Source organism: Gopherus flavomarginatus, chromosome 8 (genome assembly GCF_025201925.1).
Source record: "Gopherus flavomarginatus isolate rGopFla2 chromosome 8, rGopFla2.mat.asm, whole genome shotgun sequence".
Taxonomy (NCBI): Eukaryota; Metazoa; Chordata; order Testudines; family Testudinidae; genus Gopherus; species Gopherus flavomarginatus.
In genome coordinates this window covers 42,733,111-42,751,624 of record NC_066624.1, presented here as the reverse complement: position 1 = coordinate 42,751,624, position 18,514 = coordinate 42,733,111, and the positions used below count along the sequence as shown (strand labels likewise).

The 18,514-nt window shown below is 49.0% G+C and overlaps 1 protein-coding gene across 6 annotated transcripts in view; it reads left to right on the top strand.

Annotated features, from left to right (window-relative positions):
- The window catches only part of ENOX2 (ecto-NOX disulfide-thiol exchanger 2), a 147,889-nt gene that overhangs the window by 62,569 nt on the left and 66,806 nt on the right, over nt 1–18,514 (top strand). For all 6 annotated transcript variants that reach the window (XM_050964328.1, XM_050964330.1, XM_050964326.1 and 3 more), the window contains exons 4-6: nt 429–584; nt 5,328–5,534; nt 15,910–16,143. In XM_050964328.1, coding sequence (XP_050820285.1) covers nt 429–584; nt 5,328–5,534; nt 15,910–16,143 — 597 coding nt within the window. The remainder of the gene's footprint in view (nt 1–428; nt 585–5,327; nt 5,535–15,909; nt 16,144–18,514) is intronic.

Below are 18,514 nucleotides of genomic sequence, written 5' to 3'. Positions count from 1 at the left end.
GTTCATGTTGCACCTGCAGAATGTGTGTTCGGGGTGTGTAGGATAGAAAAAATTTCCTAGGTGTGCATGAGAAAGCAAAACATTTCCAATTTTCTGATAGAAAATGGCTTTGACAACATTTCCCATAGCTCTAGTTGTGAGTCTTTCCCTCTTTAGTTAAACTAATGCCCCAAATGACTTGTGTGCTGTACCACATCTACTCACATATTCTTCTCTTTTGTCCTTCCTTTCCTCCCTATGTTTTTCTGTTTACTCACCTGTCATGTATGGTCTAAATCCTGGAGTGCGAGCACTCTGCCACAGGGCCTGTCTTTGTGTCATTTGGTTGTGTGCCGCCTAAAAGAATGGGGCCCTGTTTGTGGTGCCTAGGCACAATTGCAGTAGGAATAATAAATAGTAACACACTTCCTTATTCTCTCCCATTTCAGACTTTGACCCTGCACTTGGAATGATGACGGGAATCCCACCTATCAACCCCATGATGCCTGGCTTGGGGATAGTTCCACCACCTAATCCTCCAGATATGCCAGCAGTGAAGGAGATTATTCACTGCAAAAGCTGCACCCTTTTCCCACCCAACCCAAGTAAGACTCTGCTAATGTTCTGGCCCATCACCTCTGTAAGTTGGAGCATAAGAATGAATGTCTTTCATTCCTCTGTCTAAATAAGAAGCCAGAAACCACAAGAAAGTGTGATTCATTTAGAACATGTGGGAGCCTGTTCCCTGTACAACCCACCAGCACAGTTCGTGGAGGATGTGCATTTTAAAGGGTCCATTGACTATAAAGCAAGTTATAAGGCAATTAGCACAGATTGGTCCTGACACCTTGTCACTGGATGTTTATCATTTCACAGGCTTTTGACAAGCAGAAGGAATTAGAGCTTTTTCAGTAATAAGCGTGGGAATTGGTAGCAATCCATGTGTGCTCCTGTTCTTTGAATGTTCTGGGTCTAAACTCTGTGGTGTGGTTTTCTACACACAGAATTGGGTCACAAAGATGGGAAGATTCTGGAGAAATGGTACAGAAAGGCAGCTTTTATCTTAGACACTTGCTGGTGGGAGGCTGAAGAGAGAGTGCTGGTTGATCCATATTTCAGTTCTGTAGCGAGCTCTGCAGGGGTGGGCTGAGAGTATGAATGGACTGGTGGAGCCAAGCTTGGTGTAGCACATGCAGGATAAATGCATATAACAGTCTGTACAAATCAATAAGAATCACAGATGGGAACCAATGGAAACTCCAAGACAGGCAGACTAATACACAGAGAAGCAGATGACCAGGAGTCTGAAAACCAGATCTATCAGGCTGGAGGGGAGCCCAGGTCCGCCCATGCCTCTGGGTACCAGCTCAGGGCCCTTGAGCTGGATAAGCAGGATCAGGGTTCATCGATTCTGACAGAGCCCTGAGCTTCTTCCTATCTTCCCCTGGGTCTCTGCAGGCTCTCCAGCCTGTCAGGCAGTTCATCGTCGCCTGGGCTGTTGTCTGTGGGCAGCTCTTTACTAGCTTGTTGGCAGGTGTTCATTTCTTCAGCCTGCTCACTCCTCTGGTAGCCACCCTGCCCCTCTGCTTCCTAGCTCTTTTATCCTCCCACCTGCTGTCAGGCGTCCAGTCAGCAGTGGCTGGCAGTGCCTGTATTAACCCTTGGGTCTCTGGGCCAGTGTGGGATACATACACCCCATGACCGTCCCTGAAAGCAGGTGTGGGGTGCTGCTCTTCAGATTGCACAGAGGGGAGGGCTCAGGACAGAATCAGTCAGGCAGGGGCATTAGCAGTGAGTTACAGAATAGCCAGCAGGGGAGATATGCAAGTTTCCTGGCTTGCTTTGATTTTCTTCAGGACACCAGCCTCTCCTCAGCGCATATAGACAGTGCTGGCTCTTGGAAGGAGTGCTGGGCACTGTATGGATAGCACCTGATGTGCTCTAAGGCAGTGGTCCCCAACCTTTTTGTGGCCAGTAGCACATTCATGTTTTCAGAAGAGTGTGGTGGGCGCCAACAATTTTTCAAGGCTTATTTTGTATTTGTACATTAATACAAAACACATCATATGTAATATTACCTAATATATGATTCCAGAGAGAAGGGAGAAGCCTCGAGGACAGAGAACACCGGTGCCTGTAGCCTCGGAGTACTCTGTCCCCAGCAGGCGTGGGGCCCTAGCTTCTCTCCCCTGCTAGGCACTAGGCGGGCCCCACACCTGCCTGGGACCGAGAACACCAGCGCCTGCAGCCCCGGAGTTCTCTGTCCCCGGCAGGAGCAGGGCCACGGCTTCTCTACCCTGCTGCGCACTAGGTGGGCCCTGTGCCTGCCGGGAACAGAGAACATCGCGCCCGCAGCCTGAGTTCTCTGTCCTTGTCAGGTGTGGGACTGTGGCTTCACTCCCATGCTGGGCACTAGGTGGGCACACATAAATGCCCTGGCGGGCGCCATGGCACCCGCAGGCACCGCGCTGGGGACCGCTGCTCTAGGGGGATACTGTTCTTCTAGTTGGAGATGCATGTGAATGCTGTGGGCAGAGCTAGTACCTCCTGTGCTGAGAGGTCTTGGTCTCCATTCCCCTGGCTCCCTGCTTTGATCAGGTTCATGAGGAGCATGGATTGTGGCTCCAGGAGAGGGCTGTCAGGGTGAGGCATGGGCTCAAATCCCTCCCTCCAATGTCCTCTCCCCCTTCTCTTCCTCTGCAAGGGCAGAATACCAGTTGCCTCTGGGGTCCTGGCTGGTTTGGCTAACTACTTAGAGCTGGGCCCTGGCAAGTGTGCAATTGTGTAGATGTTTCTGTGTGAGCAAAATAGACAATACAGCTTGTCCCCACACATTCAGCCGTCACAGACATGGGTGTTCAGTTTCATGGATTTTAGTCACAGGGATGAATATCTACATCACCCTGTTCCCAGTGAAAGGCATTTGGCATCTGAATCATAATCAGGATGGGGAAGAGGATTTACAGATAGCAGTGGTCTGCCTTTCTGCTGTGGAGCTGAAGATCTGGACATATGGGGAGCTGCATGTCTGCTAGGCACCAGGGTAGCATCAGGAAAAGCAATTACATGTTTACAGCCACAGAAACAGCCAGTTAGGCCTCCTCCCGGCTAGAGAGTGGGCTCACGAGTGAGGTGTCTGCACCCAGCCTGCAGCTCTACTCTCTCATGGGAAGGAACTTTTCCCCACTTCTGCCCTTGAGCACCCTTTTACAATGACTGCAAGATCAACTGTCATCTTCACCACTCAGGGGACCTCTTCCATGCCTCCTTCAGAACCCACCCTATCAGGCATCTCTGCCCAGAGTCCAGTAAGTGGCCTATATGTGCCCCAGAGCAGGAGGCATCACTCCTCAGTCACCTGGGTTAGTATCGTTACCTTTTGCTGAGGAACATTTGCCTTCTTATTCTAGACTCACCTAGCCTAGAAACACCACCAGAAGCAGAAGCTTACATGCTGAGAGCAGCTGTCACTCTCAGCTTCTGAGTGTCAGCTAGCAGCTTTTCATAATCCTGGGTTAGGCATGGAAATCAAATATAAAGAAATATTTTTTTCTACATAATACAAAATTAGACTGTGGAACTCATTGCCACAGGTTGTTGGTGAGGCCAAAAATTTAGCAAGCTTCAAAGAGAAATTGGACATTTATGTGGATAACACAACTAGCCAGAGCTATCATAGTTAATGTTAAAAAGAGAATTGGAAGGGAGATAAAATATCATGTTTAAAACAATCCACGGGGAGATTATCCCACATCTGCCTACTGTGAGGTTCTTGCACCTTCCTCTGAAGCAGCTGGTGCTGCCACTGTCAGAGACAGGATACTAGACTAGATGGACCTCGGGACTGATCCTATCCAGCAGTTCCTATGAAATAAAAGTGTGGCACTGAAAAGAAACATTGGCTGCAGAAGTGATGCTTATAGAAGAGAAGGGTCAGAAAGGCATGCACATTTCATAAGACCATAGCAAGCCATAAAGTCCTGTGTATGCTCCATTGGGCAGTTTACTAAGGATGTCATGGCACTCTCAGGTATTGAGGACAGGGTAGTGCAGTGTTTCTCAAACTGGGGTTGCCGCTTGTGTAGGGAAAGCCCCTGGCGGGTCGGGCCGGTTTGTTTACCTGCCTTGTCCGCAGGTCCGGCCGATCGTGGCTCCCACTGGCCACGGTTCGCTGCTCCAGGCTAATGGGGGCTGCTGGAAGCAGCGTGGGCCAAGGGACTTACTGGCTGCCGCTTCCAGCAGCCCCCATTGGCCTGCAGCAGCGAACCGCGGCCAGTGGAAGCCGTGATCGGCTGGACCTGCGGACGGGGCAGGTAAACAAACCAGCCTGGCCCTCCAGGGGCTTTCCCTATACAAGCGGCGACCCCAGTTTGAGAAACACTGGGGTAGTGGCTGTATGAATTGACTGGAGTAGGATGTTCCCCACATAATGTGCTGCATAGAAGAAGGCGCTGTGATGTTGGTAGGGAGATGAAGCCAGCATGGCTGGGGATCTCTGCAGCATGACTGTGCTTCTGATGTGCCCGTTCCTGTGGGTGTTCCCCTACTATGTGTGTGAGATACTGAGCCAGCACAGCCTCCCAGACCTACCAGACCAGGGGACTCCCCAGCTGCCCAGGTCAGAAGGAACAGGGTCAGACACTGGTGTCTTCCGTTGCTTGTCAGTCTGGTTTCTGTAGTTGGGCTGGATTTCTCCTGTGACCAGAGAGTGCAATGGATATTGATTCTGTTGTGGAAAATGGATTTGATGTCTCGATGATTTCAGGTTTTGTATCTATTTCAAGATTTTTTTTAGTGTTCTCACTTCAGCAGGATTCTTTGTATTCACATGGAGGGGATAGTTCTAATATGTCATCTTTTCTGGTTTGTTGTTCTAGTGTCAAGATTTTGAAATAATAAATTAAAGAAAAGCAAAGTAAAAAGCATGTAATGAGTATCTTCTCTCTTTACTAACATTGCTGTAGGGACTACTGTGCATCTGCCCTACTGCCCGGGGCTGAGGCGCAGCCTTTGGCGTTGTTCATTGCAGTTGGTTTTGTGTTATCAGTACCCCTGAAGTCCAGCGCTCTCCAGAGTGACATGGCTCACATTGACTAGGGAAGTGGCTTATTAACACTAGGGAATCCATTCATGGCTCTAAAAGTCCAGGATATATCAGCAAGTGAACAAGTTCTGCTTGATAGGCCCTGGTGAATACCATAGATGCCAGTACTTGGCAAAGTGTGATATACTGGGATTAAGCACATGTTCAAAGAAAGTGATGGTTGGCTCTGAGGACTGATTGGTGGATATGTGGAGCACTTGGAGAGCAACCGTCTAACCTCCAGTATTCCCCTTGCTATGTGCAGATCTTCCTCCTCCTGCAACAAGAGAGAGGCCCCCAGGATGCAAGACGGTGTTTGTAGGCGGACTACCAGAAAACGGGACCGAGCAGATCATTGTGGAGGTTTTTGAGCAGTGTGGAGAGATCATAGCTATTCGGAAGAGTAAAAAGAACTTCTGCCACATCCGCTTTGCTGAGGAATTCATGGTGGACAAGGCTCTCTATCTCTCTGGTAGGCATGCCTTTGCTTCGAATGATGGTTTGGGAAACTGGGACAGAGAAATAGCTGTTTCTGTGTAGTTATATGTGACATGCTCTGTTTGTTGTTGCTATCTGAAGAGGCGTTTCCTCTTGTTCCCTGTGGTTACTTCTTTCACTGCTGGGGGGTTTGACATCCTCATGCTGGTGTAAATATCTGAAAGTGCCTGCTGGTGTCTTGTTCCCCACAAAACTCTGCAAAGTATCAGGATGAAGTGAGGTATAGGCAGAAAATTCCTCTTGCTGTCCTGTGCATTAATGTCCCACTGGGTCTGTTCCAGCAGACTCCCCAATAAGGGCCATTTAGAATCATAGAATATTAGGGTTGGAAGAGACCTCAGGAGGTCAGCTAGTCCAATCTGCTGCTCAAAGCAGAACCAACACCAAGTAAATTTGAACATTTAAACAGTAACACTTCAACATTTCAGGTATTGGAGCCATTTCAGGTATTGGAGCCATTAGGCGGGGTCCTTAGGTTTCATCATCTTTCCAATAACACACAGAGCTCCAACAGCACAGAGCATTCCTCCTCTGACACACTGATCCTCTGGAGCAGTGGTTCTTTTTCGAGTGCTGTCCCTGTGGGTGCTCCACTCTAGGTGACGGTGTGTCCTGGCGCTGTTGATTGGAGATTTTCGGTAGCAGTGCCTGGTTGGGTGGCATGCACTCAGATGGTATCTCTCGTCTAGCTGGAATCTTCCTGAGTGCATGCGCCCCACATCCTCCTTAGTTCCTTCTCAGCTGTCCTCGGCTGAAGACGGGACTCAGGGCAGTGCTGCCTTTTCTTCCCTGGTCTCTATAGGAAGCAGTAACAAAGAAGATAGAAATAATTATTAATTACTTCCCAGTTGTTTCCCTTCCTTTAGTACAGTTAGTTACTTAGTTTAAAACAAACAAACAAACAAAAAAAACCCCCTCAGGCTTGTCTCCCGTTGAGACACTCTCGTCGGCCATCTCTAATTCATAATGCATGAGCTTCAGGATTCAAAAGCTGCATCTCCTGTCAGGACTCCATGCCATGGTCAGATGGGCACTCACACTGTGTGAAGTGCCTCGGGGACACCCACATCACTGCGAAGTGCCTCCATTGCATGAGTCTCAAGTCAAGAGCTCGTCGTGACAGCGATCTGTGGCTCAAAATCATCATGATGGAAAAATCCCTGCAGCCACTGTTGTAGATGGGAAAGGTTAAACTCACTCCCACACGCTCCCCAGCCAGATTGGAACCGGTGGGGAGCGTTGCTTCACCCTCCCTGAAGCGGTGGCAAGAAGCACAACAGTCTCACAGAAGAGAGGGTAGGGGGTCTCCCGCGAGATCCCTACCCTCTGTGCTGACAGCACCAAAGGCAGGTGCCTCAGCCTGTTCTAACACCTCAGCCACGGCTCTGACAGAGCACAGAGGCAGGGACCCGACCTCCCGCGCCGGGAAGGTCCTTGTGGATCCGGTCCCCTCAGCGCCGCAAACGGCTGTGTCGTGGACACCTCGCTCTTTTTCTGCACTGCAAACAGCCACAGCACCTGCACCGCAAACGGCCACAGCACCGACAACGGTCGCGGTGCCGACAGCGCGCTCAGCCGCAACAGTGAAAACAGCCGTGGTGCCAACAACGCGCTCAGTCTCGGCGCCGAAAACGGCCGCGGTCCCGACAGTGCACTCTGCCTCATCAGCAAAAACAGCTGCGGTGCCAACAGCACGCTCAGCCTCGGCACTGAGCCAGTTTTCTACCCGCGCACCAGCAGCAGAACCCCTGCAGGGCACCTTTAAGCAGAATGCAGCAATATCCTCATTCTCACTTTCTCCTACTAATGAGCTAGAGAAGAAAGCAGGTTCAGCCCAGCCCAGGGAACAGGAGCAACAGTTTCTCACTCAAAGTGATCTTTCAGTGCCACCTGAGCCTCACTCTCCGCTCCTAGATACACAGGACCCATTTCTTGAACTGCCACTCTCTCCACCTGAACTGGCTTTCACTGACGGTGAACTTGAATTACAGCAGCAAGTGGAGTTCTCCCCTCCTGCTTCTCCTCCGCAGGCGCCTCTGCCACCTCAGGTCATGGCTCAAGGTCAGCAACCTCAGTTTCCCTACTTTGCCCACCCACGTGGGTGGCACCTAGGTTCTCCTACCCTATGCCTTGGCCTCAGTGGTACCTGTGGCAACATCCTCCTACCAATCATCCTCCTTCAGTGCCTCAATCTCCTGCTCCGTCCACTTCTAGGGTGCCTGAGCCCCCTCCTGAGACTGGGAGCTAAGCACCATATCCTGACTCACCGACCCCTAACTCTCCACTAGTCTTGGATGAAGCCCTCCTCTCTTCACCTCCACAGGCCGTGGACGACTGCAAACAATTTCGAGAACTTTTTAGAGGGGTGGCACTCAGTCAAGATATCCCCTTAGAAGAGGTTCAGGAGATGCAACACAAACTCCTCAGAATCCTTCAACCGTCTGCGCCCTCAAAAATCGCGCTCCCTATAAACGAAGCACTCATGGAGCCAGCTGACACTCTCTGGCAAACCCCAGCTTCTTTAGTACCAACTTGCAAGAAGGCTGAACGTAAATACTATGTTCCTGCAAAGGACGCAGACTTCCTATTTTCTCATCCACCACCGAACTCTCTTGTCATGGATGCAGTTGCACAGAGGACGAAACAGTCACGATATCGACCCACCCTGCAAGACAAGGACCTTAGATGCTTTGATGTCCTGGGCCGCAAGGTTTATACATCCTCTGCACTACAATTCAGAATTGCAAACTATTCTGCTCTCCTCGCCAGTTATGATTTTGATAATTACAATAAACTTTTCGAATTTGCCTGCTGCATTCCAGAGGATAGAAGAGCAGACTTCAAATCAATCCTGATTGAGGGCCAACTGATTTCCAGAATGGCCCTACAGGCATCTTTAGACACAGCGTACACAGCAGCCCGTACCACTGCAGCTGCTGTGGTTTTGCGCAGATCCTCATGGCTCTCTGTATCAGGCATTCCTAAAGAACTCCAGACGAAAGTGGAGGATCTCCCCTTTGATAAGGACAAACTCTTCTCCAAAAAAACTGATGAACTCCTTCACACCATGAAAGATTCTGAAGTGACAATGCGCACCCTGGGCATTCACTCATCTCTTCCCAGGAGACAACGATACCAACTGTATCAAAGACCATGCACACATCAGTAGTATCGTCCTCAACCCAGAACATATGACACAACTAGGAATCGTAATAGACCCCCCAAGCGCAGACAAAATCAAAACCAAGCCACCACCTTCCATCCATTGGGTAAAAACAACAGTTTTGAAACACTGGTTGGGGGACTGCAGTACCGCCCGTTGATTCCACCACTTACTTGCGCATTTAACCACCACCTCCAGAATTTCCAACATGCCTGGCAGTGGATTACACAGGACCGCTGGGTCCTCGAAATAGTTCAGGCTGGTTACTCCATCCCTTTTATATCCTACCCTCCTACCCTTCCCCCTTTCCCGTCCCTCTTCAAGGACCCTTCTCACGAGCAATTACTTCGCACAGAAGTGGCATATCTTCTGCAACTAGGCGCAGTGGAACCTGTGCTGACGCAACACCAAGGGACAGGTTTCTACTCCCATTACTTTCTAACGCAGAAGAAGACCGGAGGATGGAGGCCTATACTAGACCTACGCCGACTGAACAAATTCGTGAGGATACAAAGATTCAAGATGGTCACACTTGGCACAATAATACCTGCATTGGATCAAGGGGACTGATTCACAGCCCTCAACCTACAGGATTCTTACTTTCATATATCAATTCATCCAGCTCACAGATGCTTACTACGATTCAGAATTGATCACAACCATTTTCAATACTGAGTTCTTCCTTTCGGACTCTCCACAGCTCCAAGAGTTTTTTCCAAGACTCTAGCCGTGGTTGTGGCTCACCTCTGCAAACACAGGGTCACACTGTTCCCCTACCTGGACGATTGCTTCATCAAGGGCGACTCCTATGGCGAGACATTTCAAGCTATGCATTTCGCCATCTCCCTTTTTCACAGCCTAGGCCTCCAAATAAACATCCAAAAATCCACCTTGACACCTACACAACAGATAGAGTTCATCGGAGCTCATCTCGACTCAACCCAGAGCAGGGCCTCGCTCCCATACAACAGATTCCTCGCTATCACGCAGCTCATACGCACGTTCTCTACTCGTCCCAGGACGCAAGCAAGAATCTGCCTACAGCTCTTTGGTCACATGGCAGCCACCACTTTCGTGGTTCAACATGCCAGGCTACACATGAGATGTCTCCAGGGCTGGCTCAACTCCAGTTTCAAACCCAACAGACATACCTTAGGGATGCTGCTAACTCCTCCTCCCAATGTTATAGCTTCCCTACAGTGGTGGACAAGTCCAGAAAACCTCTGCACAGGGGTTTTCTTCCAGCAATGATCCCCAACACTCATGCTCACCATGAACGCTTCCCTGATCGGTTGGGGAGTGCATCTAGGGGGACACAAGGCACAAGGCCGGTGGTCTGCATCAGAGACGCATCTACACATAAATCTCTTAGAGCTCAGAGCAGTGAAGAGAGCATGCCTTCACTTTCTTCCCCTCATAAAGAACAAATGTCTGTGGGTCTTAACAGATAACATAGCATGTATCATGTATGTACTACATAAACAGACAAGAGGGAGCTCGATCACATTCCCTTTGCATGGAAGCCATTTGACTATGGAATTGGTGCATACAACGTCGAATACAAATCATCGCTTCCTACTTACCAGGCTGCCACAACACTACTGCCGACGCACTCAGCGGGCACTTCTCGACAGAACACGAATGGGAACTGCATCCCAAATACTCCAACAGCTCTTCCCCCGCTGGGGCACCCCATCAGTAGATCTTTTTGCCACGACCCAAAATCGAAAATGCCCCCTGTTTTGCTCCAGGGTGGGACTCGGCACTGCATCCCTGGGAAATGCATTCCTCATCCCATGGAACAACTACCTCCTGTACGCCTTCCCACCAATCCCTCTGTTACACAGGGTTCTTCAGAAGATCACGGATGACAAGGCCCAGGTCATCCTTATTGCCCCGGCTTGGCCAAGACAGACGTGGTATCCCTACCTTCTCCGCATGTCCTCCCATCACCCATGGGCTCTCCCCAACAGGCCAGACCACCTTTACCAGGACAACGGAGAGTTCTTCACTCCCAGCTCCAAAAGCCCCACCTTACAGCCTGGTTCCTTCATGGTTCCAAACCCATGAACTAGCCTGTTCCGAGCAAGTCTAATACGTCCTCCTGCACAGTAGGAAAGACTCCACTCGTAATACCTACCTGCAGAAGTGGAAGCGTTTCGCTCACTGGTGCTCACATAATCACTTAGCACCCAATAACGTGACCCTCCCTAACATTCTAGACTACCTCCTGAAACTAAAACAGGATGGACTTTCGCTCAGCTCCATCAAAGTGCACCTTGCGGCACTTACAACCTTCCATGACTTATTAGATGGGTACTCACTCTTTACCCACCCCACCATTAAACGCTTTCTCACGGGCCTGCAAAATCTCTACCCTGAAATTCATCCAACGGCGGCTACATGGAATCTTAACCTCGTTCTTCATGCTCTCATGAAACCTCCGTTTGAGCCTTTGGCTACCTCCTCTCATCTCCATATGTCCATGAAGGTGGCTTTCTTAGTTGCCATAACATTGGCAAGGAGAGTTGATGAAATGAGCGCCCTCATGGCCCACCCTCCCTACACAATCTTCTCCAAAGATGAAGTCACTTTGAGACCACATCCTAAATTTCTTCCTAAGGTGGTATCAACCTTCCACCTCAACCAACCTATATATTTACCTACTTTCTATCCCAAACCTCACAAAACTCCGCAAGAGGCAACCCTGCATACTCTCGACGTCAGGCGAGCAATTGCCTTTTATTTAGACAAGACTAAACCATTTTGCAAGTTTCCACGACTCTTTGTTTCCATTGCTGAAAGATCGAAAGGTATGGCTATCTCTAAACAACGCCTATCCAAGTGGATCTCTGACTGCATCAGATCCTGTTACCGTGCGAAAAATCTTCAACTGCCTGAAGGCATTAGAACTCATTCCACTCAAGCCGTGTCAACATCCATTGCCTTCCTACACAACGTTCCCATTCCTGACATCTGCAAAGCGGCTACATGGTCATCCGAACACACGTTTGCAAAACACTACGCTCTCACGCAAGACACCACGGCAGACACAATAGTAGGCCATACAGTACTATCTACAGTACTCACTGCCGCATCTCCAAAGTCCCACCCACCATAGTGGGTACTGCTATACATTCACCTAGAGTGGAGCACCCACAGGGACAGCACTCGAAGAAGAAGAGAAAGTTAATCACCTTACAGTAACTGAGGTTCTTTGAGATGTGTGTCCTTGTGGGTGCTCCACTCCCCGCCCTCCTTCCCTCTACTTTGGAGTACTGGTATGATTCTCCACGGTAGAGAAGGAACTGAGGAGGGTGTGGGGCGCACGCTGTCAGGAAGATTCCAACTAGACGAGAGATACCATCTGAGTGCATGCCCCCCAACCAGGCACTGCTACCGAAAATCTCCGATCAACAGCGCTGGGACGCACCATCGCCTGGAGGGGAGCACCCACAGGGACACACATCTCGAAGAACCTCAGTTACTGCAAGGTGAGTAACTTTCTCTTCTCAACCTGTGCCCCAATCAGCACACACTGCAGCCCTGTGACATCCTCAGGGCCATACAGGTAATATATATATTGTGTGGATGCGACCCATGTAACACACAGAGAACTGCATATGTGGCCCACAGTGGTAAATAGGTTGGGAACCACTGATCTGGAGACATCTTCCCTGCCCTCTTTGTTTTTTTTTATGATCCACACACCTCTTTTAGTCATGAAGGTAGCTTTCCTGATGTCAAGAGTCACTGAAGAGTTCTCCTTTACCTGCTGGACTCCATCTGAAGAGGTTCCTCTCCTTACCATTCCCAGGCTTTATCATTAGGAATTACCAAGTGCCCTTTGAATGTATTGCATCTGCAGACCTGCATCAGTAGGATTCACACAGTCTGATGCACCAGACTCAGAGCCATCTCCAAAGCAGCGACTCCTAGCAGTGATGAGTGTGTGCACTGAACTGATTGTGCGTGGGCATGAAAGGGGAAACCAGCCAGAAAATATCTCAGCTACGTTCCAGTGCTTGTAGGCTGCAGGAGCTGATCTCCATCAGACCATTATTTGTTTTCTGCCTTTCCCTTGTTTTATTGGGTAATGTTTAACACTAGCCGCTTGGTCGTTTCTCAACTCACTGCATGAGAGTGGGTGCACATAATTGTAGGTAGAGTAGATGTGTAGAAAGCTTTCCCCTGAGGATAAATGGTGGTGCTGGGGGCTTTGTGCAGGGCCCTAAGGCCTCACCACTTCTAGGGCACCAGCCTCTTTTCAGTTGAGACCAACATCAAGTTGTTGTTTTTCAAGTAATGCTGGCTCTGCAAGGCTTAAAATTCCCCTCACAGACTGTTGTGCTGGATGCTTGAAATGCCTTGGAGTGTGTCTCCAGCAAGAGCTCTGCGTCACACAGCGCTCCCAAACTATGCCTATTCGGCAGTTTGTTCGCTGTCCGTTACTTGTGTGAGGCACAGCTGCACATGAAACACTTGTGAGCTCTCCTGCCTGACCTTCATTTTGCCATATTCCAGAAAAAATAAGGTGGCTCCTTGTCCCTAATGAAAATTCCTTCCTAAAATAGTTTTGGATTTTCCTTTGAGGCATTCATGGACAGAGGACTGTTCTCTTGGGATGGACTTCATCTGAATAGGGCAGGAAATAGACTTCTAGGGTAGAGGCTGGCACAACTGATTAAGAGGGCTTTAAACTAGGAATTTGGGGGAGATGGTTGGGAGATGTGCAGGTAATCTCCACGCTGGATTTTGACATTGAGAGGGAAGACAACAAAGTAAGAAAGGATACAGCCATAGGTAGGAGAATGGACATAAGGAGGAAGGGTAGTGTAGATACCAGTCTAATAGGCGGTACTGGCAGTAGAATGTCAGTGCCTAATCGGGTAAAGAAACCACACAGCAAAAATTAAGATACTCATACGCTAATGCAAGGAACCTAGGTAACAAAATGTAGGAACTAGAGCTACTGGTGCAGGAAGTGAAACCAGATATTATAGGGATAACAGAAACATGGTGGAATAGTAGTCATGACTGGAGTACAGATATTGAAAGGTGTGTGTTTCCTAAGACATACATAAAGGCAAAGGTGGTGGATTATCATTGTATATCAGTAATGAGGTAGACTGTAAAGAAATAAGAAGTGATGGGATAGGTAAGACAGAGTCTGTCTGGGCAAAAATCACATTGGGGAAGAAAGCTACTAGAGCCTTCCTTGGGATAGTGCTTGGGGTGTGCTACAGACAGCTGGGATCTGATTTGGATATGGATAGAGACCTCTTTAATGTTTTTAATGAAGTAAATACTAATGGGAATTGTGTGATCATGGGAGACTTTAACTTCCCAGATATAGACTGGAGGACGAGTGTTAGTAATAACAATAGGGCTCAGTTTTTCCTGGATGCGATAGCTGATGGATTCCTTCACCAAGTAGTTGCTGAACCAACAAGAGGAGATGCCATTTTAGATTTTATTTTGGTGAATAGTGAGGACCTCATAGAAGAGATGATTGTAGGGGACAACCTTGGTTAGAGCGATCATGAGCTAATTCAGTTCAAACTAAATGGAAAGATAAACAAAAATAGATCTGTGACTAGGGTTTTTGATTTCAAAAGGGCTAACTTTAAAGAATTAAGGAAATTAGTTAGGGAAGTGGATTGGACTGAAGAACTTGTGGATCTAAAGGAGGAGGAAGCCTGGAATTACTTCAAGTCAAAGTTGCAGACACTATCAGAAGCCTGCATGCCAAGAAAGGGGAAAAAATTCATAGGCGGGAGTTGTAGACCAAGCTGGATGAGCAAGTATCTCAGAGAGGTGATTAAGAAAAAGCAGAAAGCCTACAAGAAATGGAAGATGGGATTGATCAGGAAGGAAAGCTACTTTATTGAGGTCAGAACATGTAGTGATAAAGTGAGAAAGGCCAAAAACCATGTAGAGTTTTCCCTTGCAAAGGGAATTAAAACCAATAGTAAAAGGTTTTATAGCCATATAAATAAGAAGAAAACAAAGAAAGAAGAAGTTGAACTGCTAAACACTGAGGCTGGAGTGGAGGTTAAGGGTAACCTAGGCATGGCCCAATATCTAAACAAATACTTTGCCTCAGTCTTTAACGAGGCTAATGAGGAGCTTAGGGATAATGGTAGGATGACAAATGGGAATGAGGATATGGCGGTAGATATTACCACATCCGAGGTGGAAGCCAACCTCAAACAGCTTAGTTTGACTAAATCGGGGGGCCCAGATAATCTTCATCCAAGAATATTAAAGGAACTGGCACATGAAATTGCAAGCCCATTAACAAGAATTTTTAATGAATCAGTAAACTCAGGGGTTGTACCGTATGACTGGAGGATCGCTAACATAGTTCCTATTTTTTAAGAAGGGAAAAAATGTGATCCAGGTAACTACAGGCCTGTTAGTTTGACATCGTAGTATGCAAGGTCTTGGAAAAAATTTTGAAGGAGAAAGTAGTCAAAGACATTGAGGTCAATGGTAATTGGAACTGCCCCCCACCTCCCCATCCACCCCTCCTCTCATTCCTGTCTGCCCCCCCAGAACCCCTGCCCCCATTCACCCCACTGTTTCCAGTCCTCTGACCATCCCAACCCCTATCCACACCCCTGCCCCCTGCCCATCCCCCTGAAGTCCCCTGCCTTCTATCCAACTCCGCCTGCTCCCTGCCCCCTTACCGCTCTGCTGGAGCACCGGTGGCTGGCAGCGCTACAGCCATGCCGCCCGGCTGGAGCCAGCCAGACCACCACGCAGCACAGAGCACTGGGTCAGGCCAGGCTCTGCAGCTGTGCTGCCCCAGAAGCTCACAGCCCTGCTGCCCAGGACATTGTGCCTGCAGTGGAGCGAGCTGAGGCTGCGGAGGAACAGCATGGGAGGCGCCGGGGGTAGCCTCCCAGGCCAGGAGCTCAAGGGCAGGAGGGTCCTGCAGGCCGGATGTGGCCCACGGGCCATAGTTTTCCCGCCTCTGCCCTAGCTGCTGTCTCTGTTTCTCTCTGGCAGGAGAGGATCCATGTGCATTGTACCCTACACTGTAATCACTGTTACTGGTTGATTGGGTAGCTTTGTGGAACCAACAGGCAGTCTCTGTAGAGCTGTGTGAGCTAGAGGCACAATCACCATATGGGTTAGTTATTGTGCAAGCTATCTTTGAATTTTTTGTTGTGACGATTAGGTTATCGCATCAGGCTAGGCTCCAGCACTGACAAAAAGGATACCGGACGCCTCCATGTGGACTTTGCTCAAGCTCGGGATGATCTGTATGAGTGGGAGTGTAAACAGCGGATGCTGGCACGAGAGGAGCGCCATCGCAGAAGAATGGAGGAGGAGAGGTTCTGTCCTCCTTCTCCACCCCCTGTTGTCCACTACTCTGACCATGAGTGCAGCATTGTTGCTGAAAAGCTGAAAGGTATGTAGTTCTGAAGACTGGTTGTTTTTCATAGCAAATACTAAGAAATGAAACACCCAGTTTTCAGTGGCTTCCTTTACTAGACTGAATAATACTGCCACATGGTACCCTGTAATGGGGTGTTTATGCCTCACAAGGCAGGACTGATAAAGTAGAATAATTAGCCTAATAGGCTGCACCTGGTGAAGAGCCAAGGATTGGAAGAACTGACTGAAGATGGACACCAGCTGGGGAGGAACAGGAGGGCTCGTATAAAGCCAGGAAGTTGGCAGCAGAAAAGGGTTGCAAGAGAAATAGTCTGCAGTTACTCCCTGAGAGAAGGGAGCTGTGTTTGGGTCTACGGTGCCAGGTAGCCTGCAGTTACTGTCTGGGAGGAGAGAGTTTGGGCTGGTAAACATGAGGGGGAGGAGCCAGAAGTAGAGCTGAGAAGTAGGAATATGTAGGAAGGAGTTCAGGGGAAGAACAATATGGTCAGGGAGTGAGCAGGCCACCGTTGCTAGTGATAATTTGGTCCCCTGCTAGCCACTGGAGGAGTGGCACAGTCAGGGCAGTGAAGGGGAGCCTTCCGTTTTGTATAGGGGGACTTTTGTGTTATGGGGTCCTTGTATTCCCCTGTCTTGATGATTGGCTCCTAGTGGTGCAATCCAGAGACGAAATTTGGATCTCGACCTCCATGTTGCTCAGACTCCTTTCCTTCCTAGAAGTCTGAGTTTGTTGAAAAATCATCTTTGGTTCCCGCACAGTCCTGAGTCTTCAGAGAGGCCTCCATCAATTCAGTTTCAGCATGAGCTCACCTACAAAAGGACAGATTCCAGACTCTGCAAGAACTCATGACCCAAGTAGTCAACAGTCCATCTGTCCCACTCAGAAGTTGCCTGTCCCTCCTTGGCCACATGGCAGCCTGCATGTATGCAACCACCTTCGCTTGCCTCCACTTCTGTTGCCTCCAGATGTGTCTTCAGGGAGTTTACTTGCCTATGCAGCACATCAGGGACCTTATGCTGACAGTCCCCCCTTGAGATGCTCTCTTCCCTCCTGTGCTGGATGGACAGTCACATATCTGTGTGAGAATTCCCTTCCTCCCAGGACAGGATGATCATCACACACACATCCCTCTTAGTATGGGGAACACACATGGGAGACCACATGATGCAAGGCACATGAGCCCCTGAGGAATACTGGATGTATATCAACATCCTGGAACTCTGGGCAGGATAAAGAGCATGTCAAACTTTGCTCCCATTCACCCACTCCCATCATGTTTTCATCATGTCAGACAACACTAACACCGTTTATTACATCAACAAACAAGGGGACACAAAATCAACTGCTCTGTGTGTGGAGGTAGTCAGTCTGTAGGATTAGTGCATTGCCCACAAGATCCTGCTTTTGGCAGCCTGTCTTCTGGGGACTCAGAATGTGATTGTGGACTCTCTCTCAGCAGAAGATTCGTGGCCAATCATGAGTGGGAACTCCACGACACTGTATTAAACGTCATCTTCAACCAATGTGGGACTGCAACCAGAGACCTCATCACCTCCTAAGCCAACCACAAATGCAGCACATACTGCTCTGGGGGTGCATTGGTCCCCACTCTATGGGTGATGCTCTCGTACTCCGGTGGTTGGAGCAGATCAACTACACCTACCCTCCTCTACCACTCCTGCCACGAGTACTCCACAAAAGTAAAAGAGGTCATCCTGATTGTCCCATTCTGGCCAAAACATTTCTGGTTTCTTAACCTTCTCCACATGTCAGTGTGTCCTTCTCTTCCCAGTCCCACTTTCCCTGAGTGGTTAACGCACCACAATGGCAGGATCAGACACAGATGCTTCACCCCACCTCAAAGTGTGATATTTGGATGGGCATCTTCTCTGGAATGAGAGTGCTTATCAGAAGTGCAAGAAAGAGTCCACTAGGCATTCCTACTGGGCCAAGTGGAAATGATTCACCTTCTGGGCCCAACAGAAAGGGCTTTCCCCAGAGGATGTGGAGATTCCCCTTCTTTTGGATTATTTCCTATCTTAAAGATGTTGGAGCTTTTCCTAATCTCTTTCAAAGTCCACTAGTGGCAACCAGTGCCTTCCACCCTCCTGTGGAAGGACACTGCATATTTACACCTCCATTGATTACTATGTTTTGGAAAGGCCTCCTCAGAACTTTTCCACCTGTACAACCTATTGCTCCACACTGAGGGTATGGCTACACTTGCAAGTTTCGAGTGTGGTTGCAGCGCCAGCGCTGGGAGAGAGCTCTCCCAGCGCTGCACGTACTCCACATCCTCTACGAGTGTAGCTTGCAGCGCTGGGAGCCGTGCTCCCAGCACTGCGGCACTGTTTCCACTGAGGCTTTACAGCGCTGTATCTTGCAG